The sequence below is a fragment of the Akebia trifoliata genome, chromosome 4 (genome assembly GCF_017979445.1).
Source record: "Akebia trifoliata isolate Shusen 1 chromosome 4, ASM1797944v1, whole genome shotgun sequence".
NCBI classification, from domain to species: Eukaryota; Viridiplantae; Streptophyta; class Magnoliopsida; order Ranunculales; family Lardizabalaceae; genus Akebia; species Akebia trifoliata.
This window is the reverse complement of record NC_141378.1, coordinates 22319245-22342821: the sequence shown is the minus strand read 5'-3', so window position 1 is coordinate 22342821 and position 23577 is coordinate 22319245. Positions and strand designations below refer to the sequence as shown.

Here is a 23577-nt window from a genome sequence, read left to right as displayed (position 1 = left end):
TACTTGTTATCATTTTCTTTACCCTCCCAAAATCTAACCACCTAATCTCTTATACAATTCATTCTTTTAACCAAACGTTACACCCATTCACTCTACTTAACACTCAACCCAAATGGGTTGAGAAATCCAATTCATTTGGATAAAAAATTACCTATTTACCTCTCCTTTTAGAAATACTTTCCTCTCAATCCTAAATGTCATACTCTTCACCCTCAAACTTTATTCCATTTTTCACTTTTTTACCTTTTCACCCCATCCTACCCTTAAAAGTAACCCTCAACACTTATAAATACCCCTCCATATTTCAAAATAGGATATACTATGAAACCTCAAGAAAAAAATAAAAAAATTACTTCAACTCTTCTCCTTCTTATTACTTCATCTAGTCTAAAATATCTACTCCTATAATTCTACAAAAGATCTAAAAAGAAGAAGAAGAAGGAAAGTTTAAGTCTCAAGGTGGGTCTAGAATAAGATTTCAATTTACTTAAATTTTCCATTTCTATTTCCATTTTCTATCTTCCCTTTCCCTTACTTCTTTAATTTCATTTTTAGAAATCTTCTAAGATGTAATGCCAACCCTTCTCTATCTTTGGTAAATCGAACTTCGATTCAATCGAAAGTGTAGGGGTTGAAATATTTTTTTTATAAATAAAATCTTGCCATTTTTAATCCCCACCCACAATTTGCACACACCACAAAAAAATCGTTTCAAGACTATCGATAATTGGGCCTTTCTCATTCCATTAGAATGGGCCACAAAACCCATATTTTTCAAAATCATTTGAGTTTGAGGCAAAACATGGTAGGGCCTTTTCTTTCAATGAGATGACCCTCCTAGTTTAAGTCGATATTAAAAGTCTTCCTTGTTCAAGAGCACAAAATTGTCATTTAACAAATTTTCTTATTTTTTTTAATTATCTAAAATGACCAAGCTTTTGAGGTTACCATCATTTGATGAAGAGAAATAGATGCTTAACACCTTTTCTTCTCTCTAATCGAACTATTTACATAGATTTTAGATAGTCTAGTACTTTATCCATATGAGAGTCGCTAAGATGCTAAAATGACATTTAAAAAAAAAATACATTTTGGGTGATCATTCACACCCTTTTATAAAAATGAATAATGACGACTCCAAATCCTTGTAGAGGTAATCTTCAGAATCGAAAATCACACATCTACAAAAGATCTAAGAAGAAGATGAAGAAAAATTCAAACCTCAATATGGGTCTAGAATAGGGTTTTAATTTACTTAAATTCCCCTTTTCTCCTATTTTCATTTTCATCTTCTATTTCTCCCTCTCTCACTTCTTTAAATTTATTTTTAGAAATCTTCTAAGATGTAATGCCAATCTTCCCATATCTTCAGTAGATTGGATTTTGATTCGATTGAAAGTGTAAGGGTTGAAATCCTTTTTTCAAAATAAAATCTTATCATTTTTAATCCCCATCCACAATTTGTACACACCACAAAATCATTTCGAGGCTATCGATAATTGTGTCATTCTCATTTCATGAGAATGGGCTCACAATCACAAAGCCCATACTTTTTCAAAATCATTTGAGTTTGAGGCAAAACACGGTAGCGTCTCTTCTTTTAATGAGATGACCCTCTTAGTTTAAGCCAATATTAAAAGTCCCCCTTGTTCGACGATATAAAATCATCGTTTAACCGAATTTTCTTATTTTTTTTTATTCTCTAAAATAACTAAACTTTTGAGGTTATCATCATCTGATGAAGAGAGAAGGATGCTTAACACCTTCCATTTTCTCTAATCGAATCACTTACCTAGATCTTAGGTAGTCTAATATTTTATCCATACGAGAATCGCTAAAATGCTAAAATAACATTTTTTTTTAAATTTACTTTGGGTGACCATTCATACCCTTTTACAAAAAGGAATGGTGATGACTCCAAATCCTCGTAGAGGTGATCTTTGGAGTAAAAAATCACGCATCTACATATTCAATAAGAATTATGTGTTTTTTTCAGTATCCATCGAGATTCAGTGAAGTAACAAACTAGTAGATATTAGTTATAATAATATTAGCAATGATATTAAGAGGTTTCTTGAATCAAATGTATTTTAACTAAACTTAAAAAAAAAATAAAGAGAAGGTCGAGTCTATATATATTTTATTTTTTTCTTTTTCATTACATAAATATGCAGCCATATTCATTTATCATTCCTTCTCAATTTCAACCACAAACAAATACTTCATGCATAATTCTCTAATATTTTATTCTTAAAAGTTTGATTTGCTTGAAGAATTCATTATTGGTATCAACCATCGAATGAGTGAGAAAGTTATATTATTTTTTGATAAAAAATAATTGTTTATTTTATTGGTACTCTTTTTTTTGTTCATCCATTTTTTTTTGTGCCTATTTTAATAGGTAATTCGATGGGTATGGGTCATTTGTATGGCTAGTTTTGGTTTTAAGTGTATTGTGTTTGAAATTGGAATGGATATTTCAATTAGATTATGACGATGGGTGCATGTGAAATCGAAATGAAACTATTGACACTCTTGCCTTTGGCGGCAATCTATTCTAATAGACTAATGACAAAATAGTTCAAATGTTCTCAACTTCAATTTATAACAAAAAAAAAAAAAACCCTCAACTTTCCTTCCCATAGTCAACAATTTTAACATTTTAGGTAAAATGAAAGGAAAAAAAAAAATCAATCCGGCAATTCTATCTACTTGAATTTTAAATCTCAAGATAAGATTTTGAGAAAGTATAGTGGATCAAAACTAAGTTGAAACTATAATGGATTGAAAATAAAGATTAGATTATATGTAATTCATTGTAGAGGTTGAAAAACTTGAAGATGACACATTTGAGTGTAGAAAAACAAATAGAATTTTTTTAAGAAAATAATAAAAAATTATATAATTTTAGATAGAAAAATTTACCATTTTTTACCATGAATTAAAGCTAGGTAGGTAATGATTAATTAAAGATAAAGCTGAACAAATTAAAAATAACATACCATAAATGTTGAAGATCTTGATGATGACTGGTTTTATATATAAAATTCAAAGGTTTTTGCTATGAGTTGAAATTTGGGTCAATTTTTTTGGCCTGTTTGAAAAGACTAAGGTCAAGAAGTATATCATCACTTTGACAATAGAGAAGGCATCTCAAATATTCACTAAAACAGTCATCATCAAGTAGTATATTATATCTAAAGAACACCCAAGAATTATACGTAGGGATTCGTTCGTACAAGTGATCTCTATAAAATCTTTCCAAAGCACCGTACGTTCTGTGGCTGTAAAATTTTGCTACTTTCTATAACTTTTAACGAATAAAACAATAACAGTTGTAATTAAAAGTTTACTAATTTCAATGAAAAGAATAGTGTCAGCCCGGATATATAGTCATCCCTTTCTCAAGACTGTGGGATACAAACTTCAAGAAATGATAAACGTCCCAGATATAGGGATGACAGTTTACCCCCCAGACTACTGATGGAACTACTACTTTGTCCTTAATAAAACCCATTTTGCAGTTTCAGGGCGAAGTGAACAAGGCTGGTAAAAGAAGCTTTCCTCTCTTAAAACACATATAGAGACTCTGTGAGAGTGTGTGTGTGTGTGTGTGTGTGTGAGAGAGAGAGAGAGAGTCTAATCTTACAAGCGAGCCAAGAAGAAGAAGAAGGAGATGGGAAGGAGGAAAGGTAGTGTTAACAAGAAGATCGAGAGGCCTCAGATGTTAGATCATCCTTCATCAGTCAAAGATCAGGTCTCTCTCTTCTCATATCTCTACTAATCTTGCTTTAGAAACTCATCAGAAGTCAGAACCCCTCAATGATGATTCGGGCGAGTCATCCCGGTCTCGGAGTTAACCGAGTGAGATAGTCAATGTGAATAGTAACCTCACATTGACACATCCAAGGTCCGAGATGGCTCAATCACTGATCTGTTGTTTTTAAGATGTCGACCGAGTCAAATGGGTTTTGATATAAAATAATTGGTTTTTTTTTAATGATTTTTATATTTTTATAAAATTAAGATTTTGTTACTCAGTATTTATTAATCTGCGTTATAATAATAAGAAAAGAGAATGTGTACCAATTCTTGGGTGATTTACATAAGGAACCGACTAATTGCACACCACTCAAAACCAATTGCACTCCATCACTTAAAAATTCACTTTTTTGCACAATTGCACTCCATTCCAAAAATAATTATAAAATAAATGTTTTTCTTAATTATTTTTTTATGACGGGGTGTCCCAACTTACATCCGACTAGGGCGACCAGAAGAGCTAGGTCCCTCCCCCAGGCACGAGCCACCCTCAAACATGTAAGTGAGGGTACACCTTCGCGGGTGGCCCCAAGGAAGTATTTGCTCATACTGGGTATTGAACTCAAAACCTACGGACTCTCACCACTTATTGGATCCGAAATTGCCTCGGGGTTAAAAAAATGTAGCTCAAAACCTTTCATGAATTGAAGGGTAAAATGGTTGAAGTCATCCCTAGGGCATAGTCATAACCCACCTAACAACCATAAGGGAAGGATTGTTACTGGTGATTTTAAAGCCATTATAAGGCTTAATATTAACTTGTTGGAATACATGGCGATGCTTCAAACCAACATAGATAATGGAAATCCAAGAGATGAGATCCAAATAAAGGGTTCATTTTAGTTTCTAAACAAAATCTAAATGGAGATTAGAAAATAAGCACCTCAGATTGGAGACAAATAAAATACTTGCAAATTCATGTCGGAAGCACGAGCAAAGAATACAAAGCTGTAGGAAGATAAATAACCATTGAAGCCTAAAAGGTTAGGTATTGTAGTGCAATTAGTAAGTTAAAATAGAGGTTATAACACACCAAGAGATTCTATTGTCACACCAACTTTTGCTAATGCTACTCCAATTCATATGTAAATCACTAAAGAATTAGCCCACGCTTAGCAAAAGTAGGCGTGGCAATAAGCTCTCTTTTTAAGGTTGGGATGCAACTAATGATTAGTGGTGTGCAACTAGTCGATCCCTTTACATGTGAATTAGACTGACGTTACCAAAAGTTGGTGTGGCAATAGAATCTCTCTAAGAAAAACAAATTATAATTATTTATATAAAAATATATTAATGCACAATTTTAAATCGATTTAAATGGTTTATCTCGTGTTAGATGAAATGACTTTGACGAGTCAACTCGGTAAGCCTTTCGAGCCCATGAATGCTCGGTGTGCACTATTTAGCTGGATCCAATAGCTTGTTAATAAATCCCATGATTAACAATAGAGCATCAAAAGAGTGGTCATGATGTGAAGGTTCCTATGATTTCACAGAAAATGAATCTTTAGGCAATCTGTAGCCATCTGGAGGGAACTTGTATTTTGTCTTCCATCTTAGTTGTACGTTTAATGGTCTGGTTTTTTTTTTTATAATTACGTGGTTAATGTATGTCTCATCCAGTTCAATGGAAAAGGTTGACCAATCAAACATTACCGGGTAATTCACAATTGATCCTACAGAGTGTGCCACGTGTAAAAAATACGAGTTGTGCAACAATTTTTCACTATAAGGAAACAACATTTCATGGGTGGCCGTGAAAACTTCTTCCTGGGTTGTCCTTCAGTTTTTGTCACATGGGTAAATGACCTAGCAGGCAAGGGCGAAGCTATGACATTCTTCCATTGGGGGCTAAGTACTAACGATGTTTGACTGATAATATCAATTTCTTTCTATGCTAATGATGGGCTCGTCATTGTAAATAATGGTTATCCAATGGATAATAATGATGGTTGTATCTGTTGATAAGGACTTTTAAATTTTCCTAAAGTTAGCCCTCAATGGCTTGTCAAAATATTCTTACGTTTATCACTAAAAGACGAAACGACTAAAGTTAATGGAAAAATAGATCAAAACATATTGTCACCATGGGGACTATAGCAACTTCTCATACTTTCTCCTTTCCATTAACAACTTTAGTTGTTTTGTCTTTTAGTGATAGAGGTAAGGTGCTCATAATATCGAGGTGAGTTGCTCATTTGGCCTCGGGTGATAAAGGAGAATGGTATGCCTTTATTTGCAATCATGATGATGAAGCGGTGTGATGGGTTGGTGCATTCTAACCTCAAGGGTCTCCCGTGATTGCATTTGATGGGGCTCGTTCCTTGTTTTGATTGGTTTCAAAGGGGCAACCTACTATGTATCACTTCGGGTTCTTCGACAGCTTGGCTATGATCAGGGTGTCCTTATTCTTGAGGACTTTAGCGAGTTGGTTGGTCTTTTATCAACTACACTTCTGAGTCGACTCACGAAAGAATATGATCAAGTTGAGGTTCTGAGTCAACTCATCTTCGTAGCATACTTGTTCCCGTCATACTTGCATTAGATTCAAGAACTCATCTTGTACAATCTTAATTATTATTATTTTTTTGGTTTTGTGCAACAGAGGTATTTGGGCCACTTAGAGTACCCAATTAATCTTGACTAATTCTTGAGGCATGTGCAGTCCCCTTCCCTTTCCCCTACACGTTTTTCCATTAACACCTTTAGTTTTTTGTCTTTTAGAGATATAGGTAAGGGTATTTTGGTGCTTATGCAGTCCTAGTTTTTTTGTTTTTGGGAACCGAGGTATTTGGGCTTCTTAAGGAGGTCAACTAATCCTCAAGGCATGTGCAGTCCCCCTTCTTTTTTCCCCACATGCACTAGGTAATTTTTGGGATAAATCCCTGAGGGTGGTCCCTAATAAGGGATTCGAACTCAAAACCTTTGCTTCCTGAGGTGTGGTCTTGGCCATCTCACCAAATCTTAGATGGTTATGCAATGATAGTTTTATAAATATCAAAAATATTATTGAAATTTTTGTAAATGTGATTTAAAGCATTTAGTATCCAAAGATCAAAATACCCATGCCTTTACTATGAAAAGACAACTAAGGGTGTTAATGGACAGATGCCTTGCCCTTACTAGTCAGGCCTGATAAAGTCATCACCAACTCTACCGCCATTGGAGGGGTAGGGCCGGTGGACTTAAACTTTAATTAGGATTGTTAATTAAGTATTTTAGTTTAAGTAGAATTTGTCTTATTTAATCAGATTATGAATCATCTCAAAAGTTAGAGTTTAATTAGAAGTTAATTACCAAATGGGATTGGGATTAGCATTAGGATTAGGATAAGAAGTTTAGTTCAATTAGGACTTTATTTTTTTTCTTTATAAAGGCACCCATACGGGTGTGTGCTGATTTTTTTTGTAGAGAATTTTCTCTAGGAATAAATTATTATTTTATTTTTCCTTGCTTATTTTTTTTTTTCACTTGTACGCATGGCCTTATTTTTCTTTACTTGGAAGTATTGAATTGAGCCATTGATCAGATAATCACGTTGTTTAGCGAACAAGTTGCGGATCCATAGCATAAATACTTCAACAATTGGTATTAGAGCGAGACAGCTCGTTGGGAGACAGTGTTTGGCACGGCTACGCAATGAATTTGATTGAAAAAAAAAAAGATGACCGCTGACTAGGGTTTCTCATTTTTGTGAAAGATCAACAACTCCATCTATGATTTATGGAAATCATATATAAAGTCGCCCATGCTGGCTCACAAGCTTTAGGATGTGACGTGTGGAGACAACACGGTGTCGCCAGAAGACCCTGCGCTGAAGACGAAGTGGAACGCCAAGCCTGGTCGAGCTTTTTATGCATTAAAGCAATCTGTAGATGATGGCATGTTGGTTCATATCTCGGATGTGAAGACACCAAAAGAGGCATGGGATATATTTGTTGGTCTATTCTCAAAGAAGAACATGCATGGCCTTTAGGTTTTAGAAAAGGAGATTGGAAGTCTTGAACAAGAAAAACTCTCTATGGTAGAGAATTTCCTTTGCATGAAGACAACATGTAGGGATTTGTCCCTATTGGATCCAGAGAATAAAATCTTGGATGCCAAGACGTGGAGACTCTTGATCAATGGTTTACGACCAAAATACGTGGTGGCTATTGTTGGGTGGGCGATGCAGCCATTTGTGGATGAGTTAGAAAATCTGTCATTAGCCACGAGATGGTGCTTGTCAAAATCGGTACGTTGAAAATTGAAGATAAGGAATAAGCAATGTTCTCCAAAGACTCCAAAGGAAAGTGACGAGGCAAATCAAAATTAAAATGGGATAAAGGTGGATCGAAAAACGGGAGATACCTACGTCAACGGAAATAATGATAAGAAGACGTAGAATAGACAAACTAATATGTCATGCTATCACTATGGAAAGTCAAACCATTTGCATGTGATTGCAGAGTAAAGTTGATTCCTACAGAAGGTATCGCAGTCACTAAGGATTTGCGACATGCAAAAGGTAGCAAGTGAGGAGGAGCCAGTGATGAGGAAGACTGGGACCCACAAGCAAATTATGCACCAACTATTGAATCGAAAGATATATCTGCAACAAAAATTATTGATATAAATTGAGGAGATTGCATTCGCAATTGTGGTGGAAGATCAACATGATGAAGTTAATTTAGTCTCAGAGAATTGCACATCTAAGCGGAATGCAAACATTAACTATGTGAAAGATTGGATGTGGAATCGGGTCATTCGAACCACATGATGGGTTATGAAAAAAAGTTCAAAACTATGCATCCATATGATGGAAATTGGGTGGTTGTGACGGTTGATAACTCACAACATCTGATAAAACACGTGGGTGATGTGGAAATCACAACAAGATTTGGCGAGGACTACTTACTACGTGGAGTCTACCATGTTCTTAGCATGGCGAAAAATGTATTATCTGTTCCACAGATAACTAGGACATGACGATGTCTTGTTCGGGCCTAAAGATGTGCAGATCTTTGAGAATGTCAAAGTAGATGGCTTCCCTATGATAAAAGGAACGCTTGTGAAGTCAATGTACGTTATGTCAGTCGAAGAAGTGTACGTGAAGAAGACCTGAAAGAACGAGACACCAGATCATTGGCATGCACGATTAAAACAATAGGATACAAAAAACTTTATGAGATAATAAAATGTGAACTTGTCAAAGGACTACCGAAGCTTGAGTTCATTTAAACACACTAGGATGCTAGATTGGCAAGACGTGTCAACTACCCTTTGAAGAGTCAAAGTTTCAATCGAAAGAACCGTTAGAGCTAGTGCACACTGATGTGTTTGGCAAGGTGAAGTAGTCGTCAATAAGTGGTAAGCGCCACATGATCATTTTCATTGACGGCTTCTCGAGATATGTTTGAGTGTACTTCTTGAAATACAATTCTAAAGCATTCGAAAAGTTTAAAGAATTTCATGCAAAGGCAGAAACATTGGTTGGGCACAATATTTGTTGTGTACGATTTGACAATGGTGGAGAGTACACTTTTAACGAGTTCAATGATTACGGAACTAAACATAAGATTAGAAGGCAATTCACTTGTGCAAACACGCCACAATAGATCAGAGTAGTTGGATGGAAGATTCGACATTTGGGTAACATGTGTCGATGCATGTTACACTAAAAATGTGCGATCACAGTTTTGGGCTAAGTGTATGGCGACAACAGTGTATGTGATCAACCGGTTACTGCAACCTCAGCTCGGGTTTATTTCTCCATTCGAGAAACTGCTTGGACAGAAGCTTACAATAAAACATTTTCATGTTTTCGGGAGTGTTTGTCACAGAAAATCTACAAACAAAAAAACTCGATAAAAGGGTGTTGAGGTGTGTCTTTGTGGGTTACAATTCCAAAAGAAAAGGTTGGAGGTGTTGTGATCCATCGACAGGGAAGATTTATGTTTCATGAGACTTAATCTTTGATGAAGCATTGTCTTGGTGGTCAAACAACAAAGTTGTGTTACTAGATTCCTTAGAGTTTGAAGATGAAGTGCAAATTTGTCTCAATAAAGAAGAATCAAAATAGGGGGAGGTTGATCAATATAGATCTGGATTAAACACTCAAGTGACCAAGGTTGGTGATGCTCTTCAATTTGAAATTTCTCCAAGAAGTTGTAATGACCTTTGGAAAATTGGAATCAATTCACCAAAAAACATAACATCAGAAGAAAAACGTTCTTCACAACTTGAGAATGTGGAGGAAAATGCAGAATTGAAGTCTTGGAGATCTTCATGTGTAAGAAGACCTATGCATATAGTGTTTTTGTAGAAATCATTATGAGGGAAAAAGCTTCTTGAAATAACCTGGAAGCCCACAACATAGAGGAACCGACTTCTTTTGAAGTAGCACAAGGAGATAAGGAGTGGGAAATCGCAATAGGCAAAGAGTTCACTGCCTTGATCAAGAATGAAGCATGAGAATTGGTTCCACATCCTCAAGGAGTAAAATCAGTGACATGCAAGTGGGTGTAAAAGGTGAAGAGATGGTTTAGACGAAATTGTAGATCATTACAAGATGCATTTGGTGGCACATGAATTTAGTCAACAATATGGAATTGACTTTGACGAGATATTCAGTCCAATTGCAAAGATCACTTTTGTACGTGTGTTGATTGCAATCGCAACAAGTAAAGGGCTGAAACTATGGCAATTGGATGTCAATAATGCATTCTTACGTGGAGAGATTAATAAAGAGATATTTATGAAGCAGCATTGTTAGTTTGAGGACCAGTAGAAGTTGAACTATGTCTGTAAGTTGAGAAAAGCTTTTTATGGACTGAAACAGGCATCACAAGCTTGGTATGGTAAGATTGTGGAGTTCTGTGTTTAGTGATTACGTAGTGGCACCAGTAGATTCGAGCCTATTTGTCAAACAACAAAATGGATAATTACTATTGTGCTAATCTACATGGATGATCTTATCATTATTGGAGATGATACAAAATAATTTACATTAATTTGTGATAGTCTCTTAATGAGGTTTGAAATGAAGGAGTTCGGGGAGCTCAAACACTTCCTTGGGTTTAAGATGTGGATAGATGTGATAACAAAGTATTCTTGTGCCGGAAGTATATTACATACTTACTAGGCAAGTTTGGGATGGTGGACTGCAAATCAATCTCAATTCTAGTAGAAATAAATGGCAAGTTTAGAAGTAATGTAGGAAATTTATTGGAGGATGAAACCATGTATCGACAGTTGGTTGGAAGCTTAATTTACTTGGCACTTGCACGATCAGATATTGCTTATGAAACCATGCAATATCTGAGGAAGCCACACTTGGAAGCAGTTCGACGAATCTTACGATACGTGAAAGGAACACTTGATTTTTGGATTTTTTATGAAAAGGGAGTCTTATGTGAGGTAGTTGGGTATTGTGATGCTGATTACGTTGGTGACTTATTAGCTCGCAAATCCATCATTGGGTATGTATTCAGCTTGGGTTTAGGAGCAGTATCTTGATGCAACAAGAGAAAACCAACAATGCCACTTTCAATGATCGAAGCAAAATATAGAACAACAGTCGTGGCAACACAAGAATGTGAGTGACTCATGCAACTAATGACAAACATCAAGTAATAGAGTAACTATTCAGTTGGGTTATATTGCGACATTGAGAACGCAATTCGATTGGTAGAAAATTCAGTGTTTCATATGAAGCACATTGAAGTGCATCATCATTTCATTAGGGAAAATGTATTGAAGGGTGATATTAGTCTTCTCCCAGTTAATATAGAAGAACATATGGCAAACATCTTCAGAAAGGGATTGTCTTTTCTGAAGTTCTCCAAATTTCGATGGTAGCTTGGCGTCATGAATAAGGAGTCGGTGCTGAGAGGAGTGTTAGAGTCATCATCGAGTTTACCACTATTGGAGGGGTAGTGCCGGTGGGCTTAAACTTTAATTAGGATTGTTAATTAAGTATTTTTATTTTAAGTAGAATTTGTTTTTTTTTTTAAAATTAGATTAAGATTCATCTCAAAAGTTAAGAGTTTAATTAGAAGTTAATTACCAAATTGGGTTAGGATTAGGATTAGGATTAGAAGTTTAGTATTAGGACTTCATTTTTTTCTTTATAGAAGCACCCATACGGGTTGCAATGTGTACTGATTTTTTTTTTTTGTTTGTAGAGAATCAGCAAACATTCTTCTCCTCTCTTGTATGTATGGCTTTATTCTTCTTTACTTGGAAGTATTGAATTGAGCCATTAATCAGATAATCAAGGTGTTTAGCGAACAAGTTGTGGATCCATTGCATAAAGACTTCAACAGGGCCTATGGGTCCGGACACCCCTGTCATGAAAAAAAAAAAAAAGAGGGGTCAATGGAAAAAAAAAAAAAAAAGAGGGTAATGGAGGTCACTAACACCCCAATGTAGCTTTGGACCAAAGCATTGGACATTAGAATGCCCCATACATGTATAATGATGTACTGTTGTGAGACATCTAGTGTTCCTAAGTTTGTCGCAGGCTTCAATGTACTAAATCATTGTGTTCTTTATGTGATTGTTTTGATTTGATTTATTTTTCTTGCTCTTGTTTTGCTTCCGCACAACATATACAAATACAAAATTGATAGATCAATGGTGTGTGGAACCAAAGTGGATTTTGGGAATTTTTCACTGTTTCATGATTTACTAACTAGATTAATTTATTTGGTTAGCCTGACAGCACAATTCCTTCCTTGGAAAAAACCACATTGAGCCCCGAACTAACAACGGAGTTGATCAACGTAACCACGGTGGGAAACAAAATATTGAAGAATAAGAAAGCTACACCAAGGCGATCACCACGCAATCAAAATGTGCCAACATCTTCTCGAGATCAAGATATAGAGCCTGTGATTGAAAACATAGAAGCTAGTGAAAGTGAGGAAGATAACCCGTGTTCTTACAAGGAGAAAACATCACCCAAGAGAATCTCGGGTGTAGAAACCATGGAAAAGAAAATTGACCATCTAATTCTACTCTTGGAGCAAGGAAAGACTGGTGAAGCATCATTGTCCCAGGTACATCTTTTGTTCAACTATGCACTTTGTTGGTTCCATCATTATTTTAACTTCATCCAATTTTCTCAAAACAGGGGTGCGAGAGATGTTTTCCTACCCAAAACCCGTGTTTAGCCGAAATTAAATCGGGGATGAAGAAGACCAAGTACAAGAACATGTATATAGACTCGCAGAAGAAGGTCACACAATCTTTATCAGTTACCTGCATGGTTTGCTTCATGTCATCAATTGTAGAGTGTCATTAATTGTTTTGCTTGTGTGTTTACATCATTTTCAGATTGAAGAACTACGGAACGAAAATTTTGAGCTAAGTAAGAAGTTGGAAACTGTTGTTGGCAAGCTTGAAGGGGTATGCTCTATACCGATTCATTATACTTTTTTGTTAATAATTGCATGTGAAATGTAGCATAGTTTACCATAGTTGTTGATTGATGAAACTTGATTGTAGATTTATTGACACAATAATCAGTCCAAAGTTCAATTTTATCAAATGGTTAGAAACACTCAATTGACTTGATTTCTAGGTCTACAAGTTTGGCTGATTCATATTCATAATCGACTCGACTTGATAAGCCCTGTGTTTGATATCTGCTCTTTGCATTTCTCTTTATTTACTTGTTTGCTTCCAGTATGAGAAAGGGCAGCTTGTCTATTCTGAAGCAATCGATAAGTTTAAAGATGCATTTTTCATTTCAAGTCTAACCAAAACTGCTGATATGGTATCGGGTCTAGCATTGCCTCGGGCAATTAAAAGAAGGCGACTTACTAAAGGTAACCGAAATTGAACTTCTAATACTGCGTCACGGTAATATATATATATATATATATATATATATATATATAATATATATATATATATATATATATATATATATATTCAAACTTTGGGTTGGACAACTTTTACTTAAAAGTAAGGTTAGCGATTTCTAATGGGCATGCTTCGGCATGATTTGTTTCTATTTATTCCATCCAGGTGAAGCCCGTTCTCCAGCCGGTGGAAGGAAAAAAGTTGCTAAAGGTAGCAAGGATGGAAATTCCAGCATTCCATCCAGGTGATTTGATAAAAATTTTGCACAAAGAACTCTTTTTGGTGTTTATAAATGCTCCATTGTCGATGTTTTTTGTGTTTAAACTGACCGCAGAATCTATTTACTAGGTCCATTCGGCAATGGTTCTATTAGAACTAATAGTGTCTTTAACGATACATCGTCCTTGAGCTTAGCTTGTTTTATGTGATTTTGGAAGCTTAGTTTAATGGGTCATGTCTGTCAGGCAAATTATGTTATGGGACCGACTGTTTGGAACATCAACATCTTATATGTCCATCCATGGGTTTTGATCTGGTTTGTAATGTAAATCAATGTCATATAATGTTTATTAGAAGGTAATCTAAATATGGTTTCTTTCCCAAAGACTGTTATCATGTATGAATGGGTTCTCTAGAGACATCTTGGGACGTACCCAAGACTTAAAAAGAGATTTTGGGATGTGAAATGGTGGTTGGGACAAGCTTTGAAGCCAGTTTTCCTCCCTCGTTGGTTTGCATCCTTGGCAATCTGTGCCTCCATTTGAAGTTGTTACCTTAATTAAAATATCGTTTTAAAACTAGTAACATTTGCAGAAAAACAAATTATTGAGGGATAAATAAAGATTTTATTGATAATAAGATGATTAATCACTCTAAGAGGGTTGATATGTATACAAATAAATGAATTCTTAACCTTTCTAACATGTATGATAATCACAATTAGATTTAATCATCCTTGATTTCAGGTGTAATGCCTCCTACAACGATTATAACTACAAATGCCTCTGGAACCACCTCGTTTATATCATTTATTAAATTCCAATTGTGCAATTCTTTGGTGATAGGAATCGGTGTGGCATTTGTAAAAGCTGATGTGGCAATAGCAGCTCTCTAAAATAAACATCACCTATCATTATAGTGTTAGTAGTTGGTACTGCTATGTAGTTGGGGTAATTTGTCCATCAAAGAAATGGTGCGGGATTAGTTCAACTTGACGTGGAGTATACATTTGACAATTTATGAAAAGGGCGGTGTTGGGCAGCAAACGTTAGGAGTCAAAATGCTGGTTTTTTTTTGAGGATGATGTCTATGGTGAAGAGATCATCCTCACAAAAAATTAGTCCAATCTGAAATTTCTAACCTCATCAAAAGTGATTTACAATTTAACAGTAAAACATTAACGACCCACAATTCTTAAATCACTTTTGATCCGGTTAGAAGTTTCAGATTGAGCTGATTTTTTGCGAGGATGAGATACAAACACGTTGGCTATCAAATGTGACTTTCATTTAAAAATTCTCAAACATCTATTATGAAAGGGTTTTCTAGAGTGGCAGTTTTTTCTTGCCACTGTAAGGGCTGACGTGGCCACAAGACAACGATGAATAGATGCAAATCATTGCTTAAAATGATCATGGCATGGTCAAGGTGAATCATTGACCTTTTCACTGTTACCATAGTCCCCAAGGCAATATTAAATGTTACGTGGAGTGTCATTTTCAATAATCCCACACAAACTTAACATAATCTAACACCAAAACAATCTGTGCAAATTTGAAATCCAATGGGATGATATTTGCCTTCCAAACATATTTAAAATCTTTTCCACTAAACCTTAAAAATGAAAAAAAAAATCTCAAATCATGCAACTGGATATGCTTTACAAACTAGGAAATAAGTGAAATTAGTCACAGGAAATCCTCTTAGCAGATTAACTTTTCTAAACAATGTTGAGAACCAAATACATTATTATTTGGATACACATAAAAAAAATAACTTTTGTACTTTAGAAAGTTATAAAATTTGTTTGGATTCATTTTAGGAAAAAAATCCTAATTTTTTAAAAAGCAAAAGAAAACTGCTTTATAATTTTTAAAAGTTACTTTCTCTTAAAACTACTTTCGTCGTAACTGCTATGGTTCCAACTTCTGAGAAAAAGAGATGATGGTCTCACCAATCCTAAGTTGCAATTAAAAATCTACTTCACACTTCTACTGAATCAAGGCATCTAGTGCTACAAAATGTACAGAGGATTCAAAAAGTTGGTCAAATCAAATTCCAAGTTTTCATATAAATTTTTTTGAATCTCAACTTTGTACCTCATTTTTTGTTATATGTAGTAAAGATAAATCAAAAAATAAAAGTATATTATTTTCATTCGTCATTCAAGATAAAAAAATCATCAAAAATTATTGGAATCATCGTTGGAAAACCTATATTTGAAAAGGACGAAAAAAGGGGTAATTTGTGTATTTTAAAAATATTATAACTTGAGATGAGGTTGAGGGACCATTAAGAAATAAATTTTTTACTAAATGAATTATCAAACAACCTTCCAAAACGTAGGGACTAATTAAAAAGAAATCCTTCCACCAGGGCCCTTTAAGTAATTTTCCCTATTAACTACTCCTACCCCTAATATGAATCCTATCTAATCTTAAATTCTCTCCCATTTATATATTTTGTGCATTTGAATCTCTATTATCATGGGTAATCTTATTTGGGAGTTAGTGAGGTGAATCCCAAAGTAATTTGTAGGGTGATATCGAGGATACTTAACATATTATTTTTCCCTTCATCATTTAGTAGAAAGGAAAGTTCTGATATGTAATCTCATCAAATCACATGAATCTTTGTTTTGTTGGATTGATCTATTTTTAGTACTATTTATCTTTATTCAATAGAATAGATATTGTGCATGATTATTTTCATAACACTATGCTTTACAATCTAATCTTATAAGTAAAAGTTATTTTTTTTATGATAAGGGTGTCCAAACTTAATTCTGATTAGGGGGACCGGAAGAGTCAAGGCTAGAGCCAAGGCATATGAGTCCTTCCCCTGAGCACGTGCGACGCCTGTACATTACACACGCTGGATAAGTGAGGGTGCGCCATCACAGGTGGCCTTGAGGAAATACTGCTCATACTGGGCATTGAACACGCAACCTACAGACTCTCACCGCTTGTTGGATCTAAAATTGCCATTGTGCCACCCCCTTGCAGTTTATAAATAGAAGTTAGCTGATGAAAAAATATTAAATTATGATAAAATAGTACATATTTTCAAATGTTTGAAAAAATAAATGTTTAGTATGTTAATATTAAACTTTTTATTATCTAATTTATATATAAAGAAAGATACTTTCCTCATTAAGTACGGAAAATTCCGTGCGATGGCATATCCAACACATGATAGGATGCCACAGGGATATACATCACAAATGTGAGAACTATGTAAAAAGAAAATAAGGAAAAATATATTGTTGGATTTGATTTTTGAAATTTAAGAATTCAGTAGCCGTCCTTTTAAAGCCTTCAATCAGTTATATATAAAAAAGAAAACAAATCTTTTTGGACTTCTAATTTTTAAAATCTGATCTAGGCCACTTGATCACTAGGTTAGTAAAGCTAGCCAAATCTTTTATAAAGGTGTTTGATAATTATATTTTCACAGAGTATTTCATTAAACCATAGTTTTAAAATGTATCTAGCCAACTTGATTCATTCGAATTTCGAGGGGACTTGGTTCTAAAACTCGATGGAATCAATTCATTGAGTCAACATGAGAAATCATTGAGTGAATTCATATACTCGATTGAACAAGATTGAAAATGCATGCATCGTCATTTTGGAAATTCAATGGAATTTTGTTGTTATATTTAATATTTTTTTAAATAATTTTAAAATATTTATAAATTTTGATATATAATCTTATTTGACTTATCCAAGTCAACTCATGAGTGATAAATTGACTCAACTTGTTGGACATTCAAGTGCAGGTTTTGACTGTTAAAATTATATGGCTTAAACATACTTGGTTTCATCCATCAGTTGCAGCCTTGCAGGGCAGGGTTACCTTAAAGGGTGACCCACACACCAAATGTCAAGATTTATGTTTTTTTATCTATTGGCTTTTTTGAACATTTATAGTGGTAGACTTAAAATCACTATAAACATATCAGAGTAGTACAAGATGAAAGATCCCCGAATCCAATCACTAGAAATCACTGACAAATGCTTTTTTTTTTTTTTTTTTTTCTGGTGGGTGAAATGTCTAAAAATATTGGTTCCAATCAATGTTTCTATAGGTAGAAAAATCATAATGATTTTGATCGAAACACTATAGAACATTCTAGGAAAATATTTAATATTTAATATTTCAGGATCAATGTTTCAATTTCACTCCAAAACATTTGAAATGACACGAAACTTTTAACCATGCATGGCATCAATAGATCCGAAAAAATGAAGCAATGTTGCACTTTTGGAAGTGGAATCATTGAGATTCAAATCCTTAAATCATTCGCCAACAAAAAGGGGGAAGTTTCTTTCCAATCAATTTGCTAAGTCCATCAACCCATGATTCCACTTCATGCCTAACCCAATCAATATTTCAAGGGTATTTTAGTTTCATATCCCCCAACAAATGGGTGATATTAGTGATCCCCCCCCTAAAAATGGAAGATGTTCTATACCCCTTGACTATTGGTCAAGGGGTGAACAACAAACGATTAATCTTCTGGTGGAACATTTTTTGAGAGTAGGCCACTTCTTTAGAAATTACTTGGCACATACATTAAGGGAGTCATTGAAAGATGATTGAAGCACACCCAAGCTAAATAATAGAGGCAAGCTAATAATAAATCAACGGGACCTCATCAGAAGGTGCTCTTGCCTCTATTATTAGCTTGGGTAATTCCCGTTTATGTTTCAATCACCTTTCAATGACTCCCCTATTGTATGTGCCAAGAAATTTCTAAAGAAGTGGCCTACTCTCAAAAAATGTTCCACCAGAAGGTTAATCGTTTGTTGTTCACCCCTTGACCAATAGTCAAGGGGTAAGAACATCTTCCATTTTTAGGGGGGGATCACTAATATCACCCATTTCTTGGGGGGTATGAAACTAAAATACCTTTGAAATATCGATTGGGTTAGTGGAATAATGGGTTGGACCTGATCATTTACAAGTTGAATCTCAAGGAGTGAGAAAGTAAAATTGTCCCACAATGACAAATGTGGTGAGCAAAATTTTGAATTTGAAAGGTAATGATTTTACCATATTACAGTGTAATTGATGGTGGTGGAGTGGTGGGCTGTACGTAGGGGCAATGGGTGATTGCTTTCACCCCACCTCTCATTGGGCCAATATTTCAAAATTTGAAATCGAAGTATTGGAGTCAAGTGGCACAACTTTAGTCCTTCGTCCACAAAGGCCACAAGAAATATAAAGTATATTCGAATTCACCAACAGGACACATGTAGAGTAACTGAAGAACCTAATACAAACAAACAAACAAACAAAATAAATGTTTCACTAAACACAACTTAAGATACATTATTAAAATATAATAAAACTTATTGTAAGCTTTTACATTGGGGAGTTGAACCCTCACCAGCCCAAAATACGCAAAGTAAGCTTATTAACAAAATCAATATATATATATATATATTTTTTGAAAGAATTTAAGCACACCCCCTCAGTCTATATAATAGATTAAGGAAAATGACTTGCATACGGTCATATTCAACACATAGTTAGAAATTCTTGATTTTTCTTCCCAAATCCAATCTTTAACCTCTTAAGTAAAATGTTTTTTGCATTCATCTTCAACCTAAAGAACAAGTGATGACTTTCAGAGAACTAGACTACGGTCGAAATTGGGGTAAAAGTATCAAATAGGTAATTGAGTTGAGGTTGTAAATAATGTATTCAAGATTTGGTTAAAGTGTCCTGTTCACATGTGTCCTTAGGGCACATATTAAAGTGCAATAAATACCCTCAAATACTTGTTACTAAGGTGTATTTATTGCACTTTAATGCCTGTCCTAGGGGAACACTTAACAAAACCCTTGGTTAAATAGATAAGAAATTATTTTTAATAGAGGTTGAATAATTGGAAGATGACATAATTTTGGAGAAAATCAAAAATATTTTGCCAAAGTTTGAAGATTGAGGGCATTTAGGCCATGTTTCATTAGTCTTTAAGAAAAGACTGAGGTCAAGGGGGCATGCCACCAGTTTGAAATATCTCAAATATTAACCATAACATGGTGAGATATGTCTAATCACTATTTTCTTTTTCAAGTTAAGAGACAAGCACCCACTTTTACTTATCTTATGTTTTATGTGATTATAATATGGAATTGAGACACTTTTGACTTTGGTTTTGTGAGAGTGGGAAATTTCAAGAGAAACAACCAAACACTTTGGAGACAAGAAGCTCTTTTTTCTAATTCTAGTTGAAAAAGAAAAAAACTGGACTTAATAATTAGAGAAACCTTAGATATGGGGTTCTATTGACTTGGGACTTTGTGGCTTTAATTGGTGTAGAACTGGTCTACGCCGTAACAAGAACGGACCTACATTGTCTTGGGACAATATTTATTTATTATTCATAAGTCTTTCGACTATTATTTATGATGATGATCTTTAATGACATATATAAATTGGGAATAAGTAGGGTGTCCATGCGTATCTCATTAATTAATAATTTAGTGGGACCAGAAGTGATTATCCTGATTTTGGGATTTGGAAGATCCGTATCAGAATTTTGTGGGGTCTGTTATATGATTTTGGTCCTAAAGTTCCTTACAATCTTGTAAAATCAATTCAAATAGTTACAAATAAAACCTTGTGGGGTTGGTTCAATGGCAATTTTGGTGCGTGTGATGTGCGGGCGTTGCACATACCTCGGAATTGGGCAAAGCCCAGATACAAACCCGATCAACTGTCTATAGGGATATCTAGGTATAAAAAAAAAAAAAATAGGTACACAATAATATCACAAAACTAATTTAAGTTGGAATAGGTTTGGATTTTTCTTTTGATATTCAACAATTTCTAAAATATTGTGAGAGCATAAAACTATTTTTTTTTCTTTTTTTAATTTTATATACGTTTTAATCATATCAAATTAAGAAGTAGACAATTTAGATTATTTGTCAGTTTTGGTTCTAAAATCACATTTTATAGTTTTATAATTCACTTGAACCACATCTGTTATATATAATATATTTTGATCTTTAACCTAAATCACCCATTAATAGGACTAACAACTATATTTATGGGTCCCAACTTAATAATTAACATGATTAGAGCATCTTCTTTATGAACTTTTTTTATATAGGGTGTTTGATGCTTTTTTTTTTTTCTCATCTTTTGCTTGAATATTGATTTATCAGGACCCTTTCACACGGCCCTTGCTTAATTTCCATTACCGCCAAACTTTGGTGTATCAAAATCATGGGACCCAACATTTTCTATGGGGGCAATCCATAAAGATGGCTGGGAGAAAAGATACTGAGCCAACCAAATTTCTATATACTTGATTTTGTATATTTTTATTTATTTTTACTAAAATGATTATCTAGTGTACTTAATTATTTACTTGTTTACCCTTACTTGGAACCTTCATTCAAGTCAAGTCAAGGGCATAAAAGGTAAATTTGTCAAATTGTAGCATGCATTTGGTGATCTGATGTACGGTCTATCACTTCATTTACCCTTCATGTGTGAATCTACATTCAAGTTGAGGGTCTAAAAGGTAAATTTGTCAAATTATCTGTACAACGGGCATGCATTAAATAACTGTTTTTGTAAAAAAAGAAAAAAAAGAAAAAAAGAGGTAAATGTAATACGTTCCAATCATGAAACTCAAAGAAATTGATTGGGCTGTAGAAGCGGTGAAACATGTGATTTAATTCGATGCAAAGCGAAAAACCTTACCTTACCAGGATCTGCTGAATTGATGCACATAATTCACTACGTTTCACACTGTATTGATGTGGATGTGTGTAAGGAACCAAAGATACACTTTAATTGCAATACGAGTGAAAAGCATATATGATAGTACGATTCTGCTCACTTCCACATCAGCACAGTATGAAACACAATGAATCTCATAGTCACTCCAACACTACTAAAAGAATAATTAGGGTAAAATAGAGGGCGTATACGTGTTTGCATCTGAACATTGATATAGTGCAATGATGACCTTTAAATTGAGACAATTTCTTTAGATATCCCCCTTTGCAAAAGAAAAAAAAAAACAAAAGGATATTTCAACCATTTATCGATTGATCTCTTACTAATGCACACTAGCAAAAATTTGTAAATTTCAAACATCTTCTCTAATCCAAAAAATAAGCACTAGTCTGCTTTAAAATTATCGGCAAGAACAAACATTACATGGCATTGGCTTGAGACGAAGAGAGAATATTTGGATTGGAATGGGGGAGGGAAGGAGAGGAGACTCATGAAAGGGAAGGAACGGACCACATTTATGTTAAAATTCGGGGGGCATGGGACGAGATAAATGCATCCCAAACTCATAATGAGATTTTGATATGAAGTTATGATAGAAGAAAAATTATGAAAGTATCATGTCATTAGGTAATTCATTATTTGAACCATTGATGATGATAATTATGATTGCTTGATTATTAAGAAACGTGCTATAAGCACGATCATAAATAGGATTTGTTAATTGGACTTGTTGGCCCGTTAACTTAGCCCATCTTATTCAAAAATTAAATGTTAGGACCTTGATTTTGAGTTCACAAGGTAAGACCAATAAGTCTCAACTTTTCTTTTTCAATAATATTTTTTCTCATGAAAAGATTATATGCAATAACACTCATGTAAATATCAAAATTTTCATTAACATTTTTATTAAAAGTGTTTATAACATTTATCACAAATCATTGAGTTTTTTATTTTTATTTTTATTTTTATTTTCATGAATACAACACCCTTTTTGGAGGAATAACGGTTGAGGTGTGAGGGAACTACTTCAAACCCAATATTATTCTAAATTAATTAGTAAAAGAATTTATTTCTTTTTATTAGGTATGGTAGATATAAAGTATTAGTTATTGATTAAGAAAACTTTCATATCTCATTATTGACTTACAATGACCAACATCACTCTCAAAATCAACATGAATCATTACGTTACAATGTCTCATCGTGATTTAATTAATATTAAGAAACAACGGTACTAAGCGGTTATTGTCGTGTTTAGGGTTGTAGTCAGGGGGTGGAGCAAGTAAGGAGACAATGGGGGCACTTGCCCCCACCAAACTTTGAGATATTTATTACTTTCAATTAATTACATGTCTTACTTTCCCCCACTCCCTTATCTCCCTCACGGCCTTCACCTCCTTCCAATTTTTGCCCCCTTCTCATTCAATTTTTGTAGATGAAATTGCCTCTTGATTGGGCCTTCTCTCATAGATAAATTGGAAATGACCTAAATATCTTTTTCTTCAACTTCTAACAAAAAAACCTCCAAATTTCACCCTAAAGAAAATTATTTGTCTTCAAGTATACCATTTACTATTATTTGCCACACTACGAAAAAAATTCCTAACTCCGCCCCTAGTTGTAGTTGAGAAACTAACTGAACTAGCTAATTCTAAAAGTGGAGTCTTAATGATTAAATTATTATTTTTTATGTCATTTGCCACTTTTCTCTTAGATTTATGGATTAAAAGTGATTTGATACCTTTGTCATATTTTATAGTGCACAATCTTTTTTATTTCACGATTCCAACGGAAGTCATAAATATGCTAAAGATCTAGGGGCGGAGCTAGTAAGGAGTTGGTGGGGGCAATTGCCCCCACAAAACTTTGAGACACCCCTATATTTTCAACTAATTACATTCCCCATTTTTCCCCACACCC

General features: G+C 34.3%; 1 protein-coding gene across 1 annotated transcript; it reads left to right on the top strand.

The window, feature by feature from the left end:
- The first annotated feature begins 3539 nt into the window (after positions 1–3539).
- On the top strand, positions 3540–14246 carry LOC147404496 (uncharacterized). Its single transcript, XM_086440503.1, has 7 exons — positions 3540–3757; positions 12519–12863; positions 12938–13042; positions 13141–13212; positions 13493–13634; positions 13837–13915; positions 14020–14246. The coding sequence occupies exons 1-7, from the start codon at positions 3677–3679 to the stop codon at positions 14042–14044; spliced, it is 849 nt and encodes a 282-aa protein (XP_086296629.1). The 5' UTR covers positions 3540–3676; the 3' UTR covers positions 14045–14246.
- The last annotated feature ends 9331 nt before the right edge of the window (positions 14247–23577 follow it).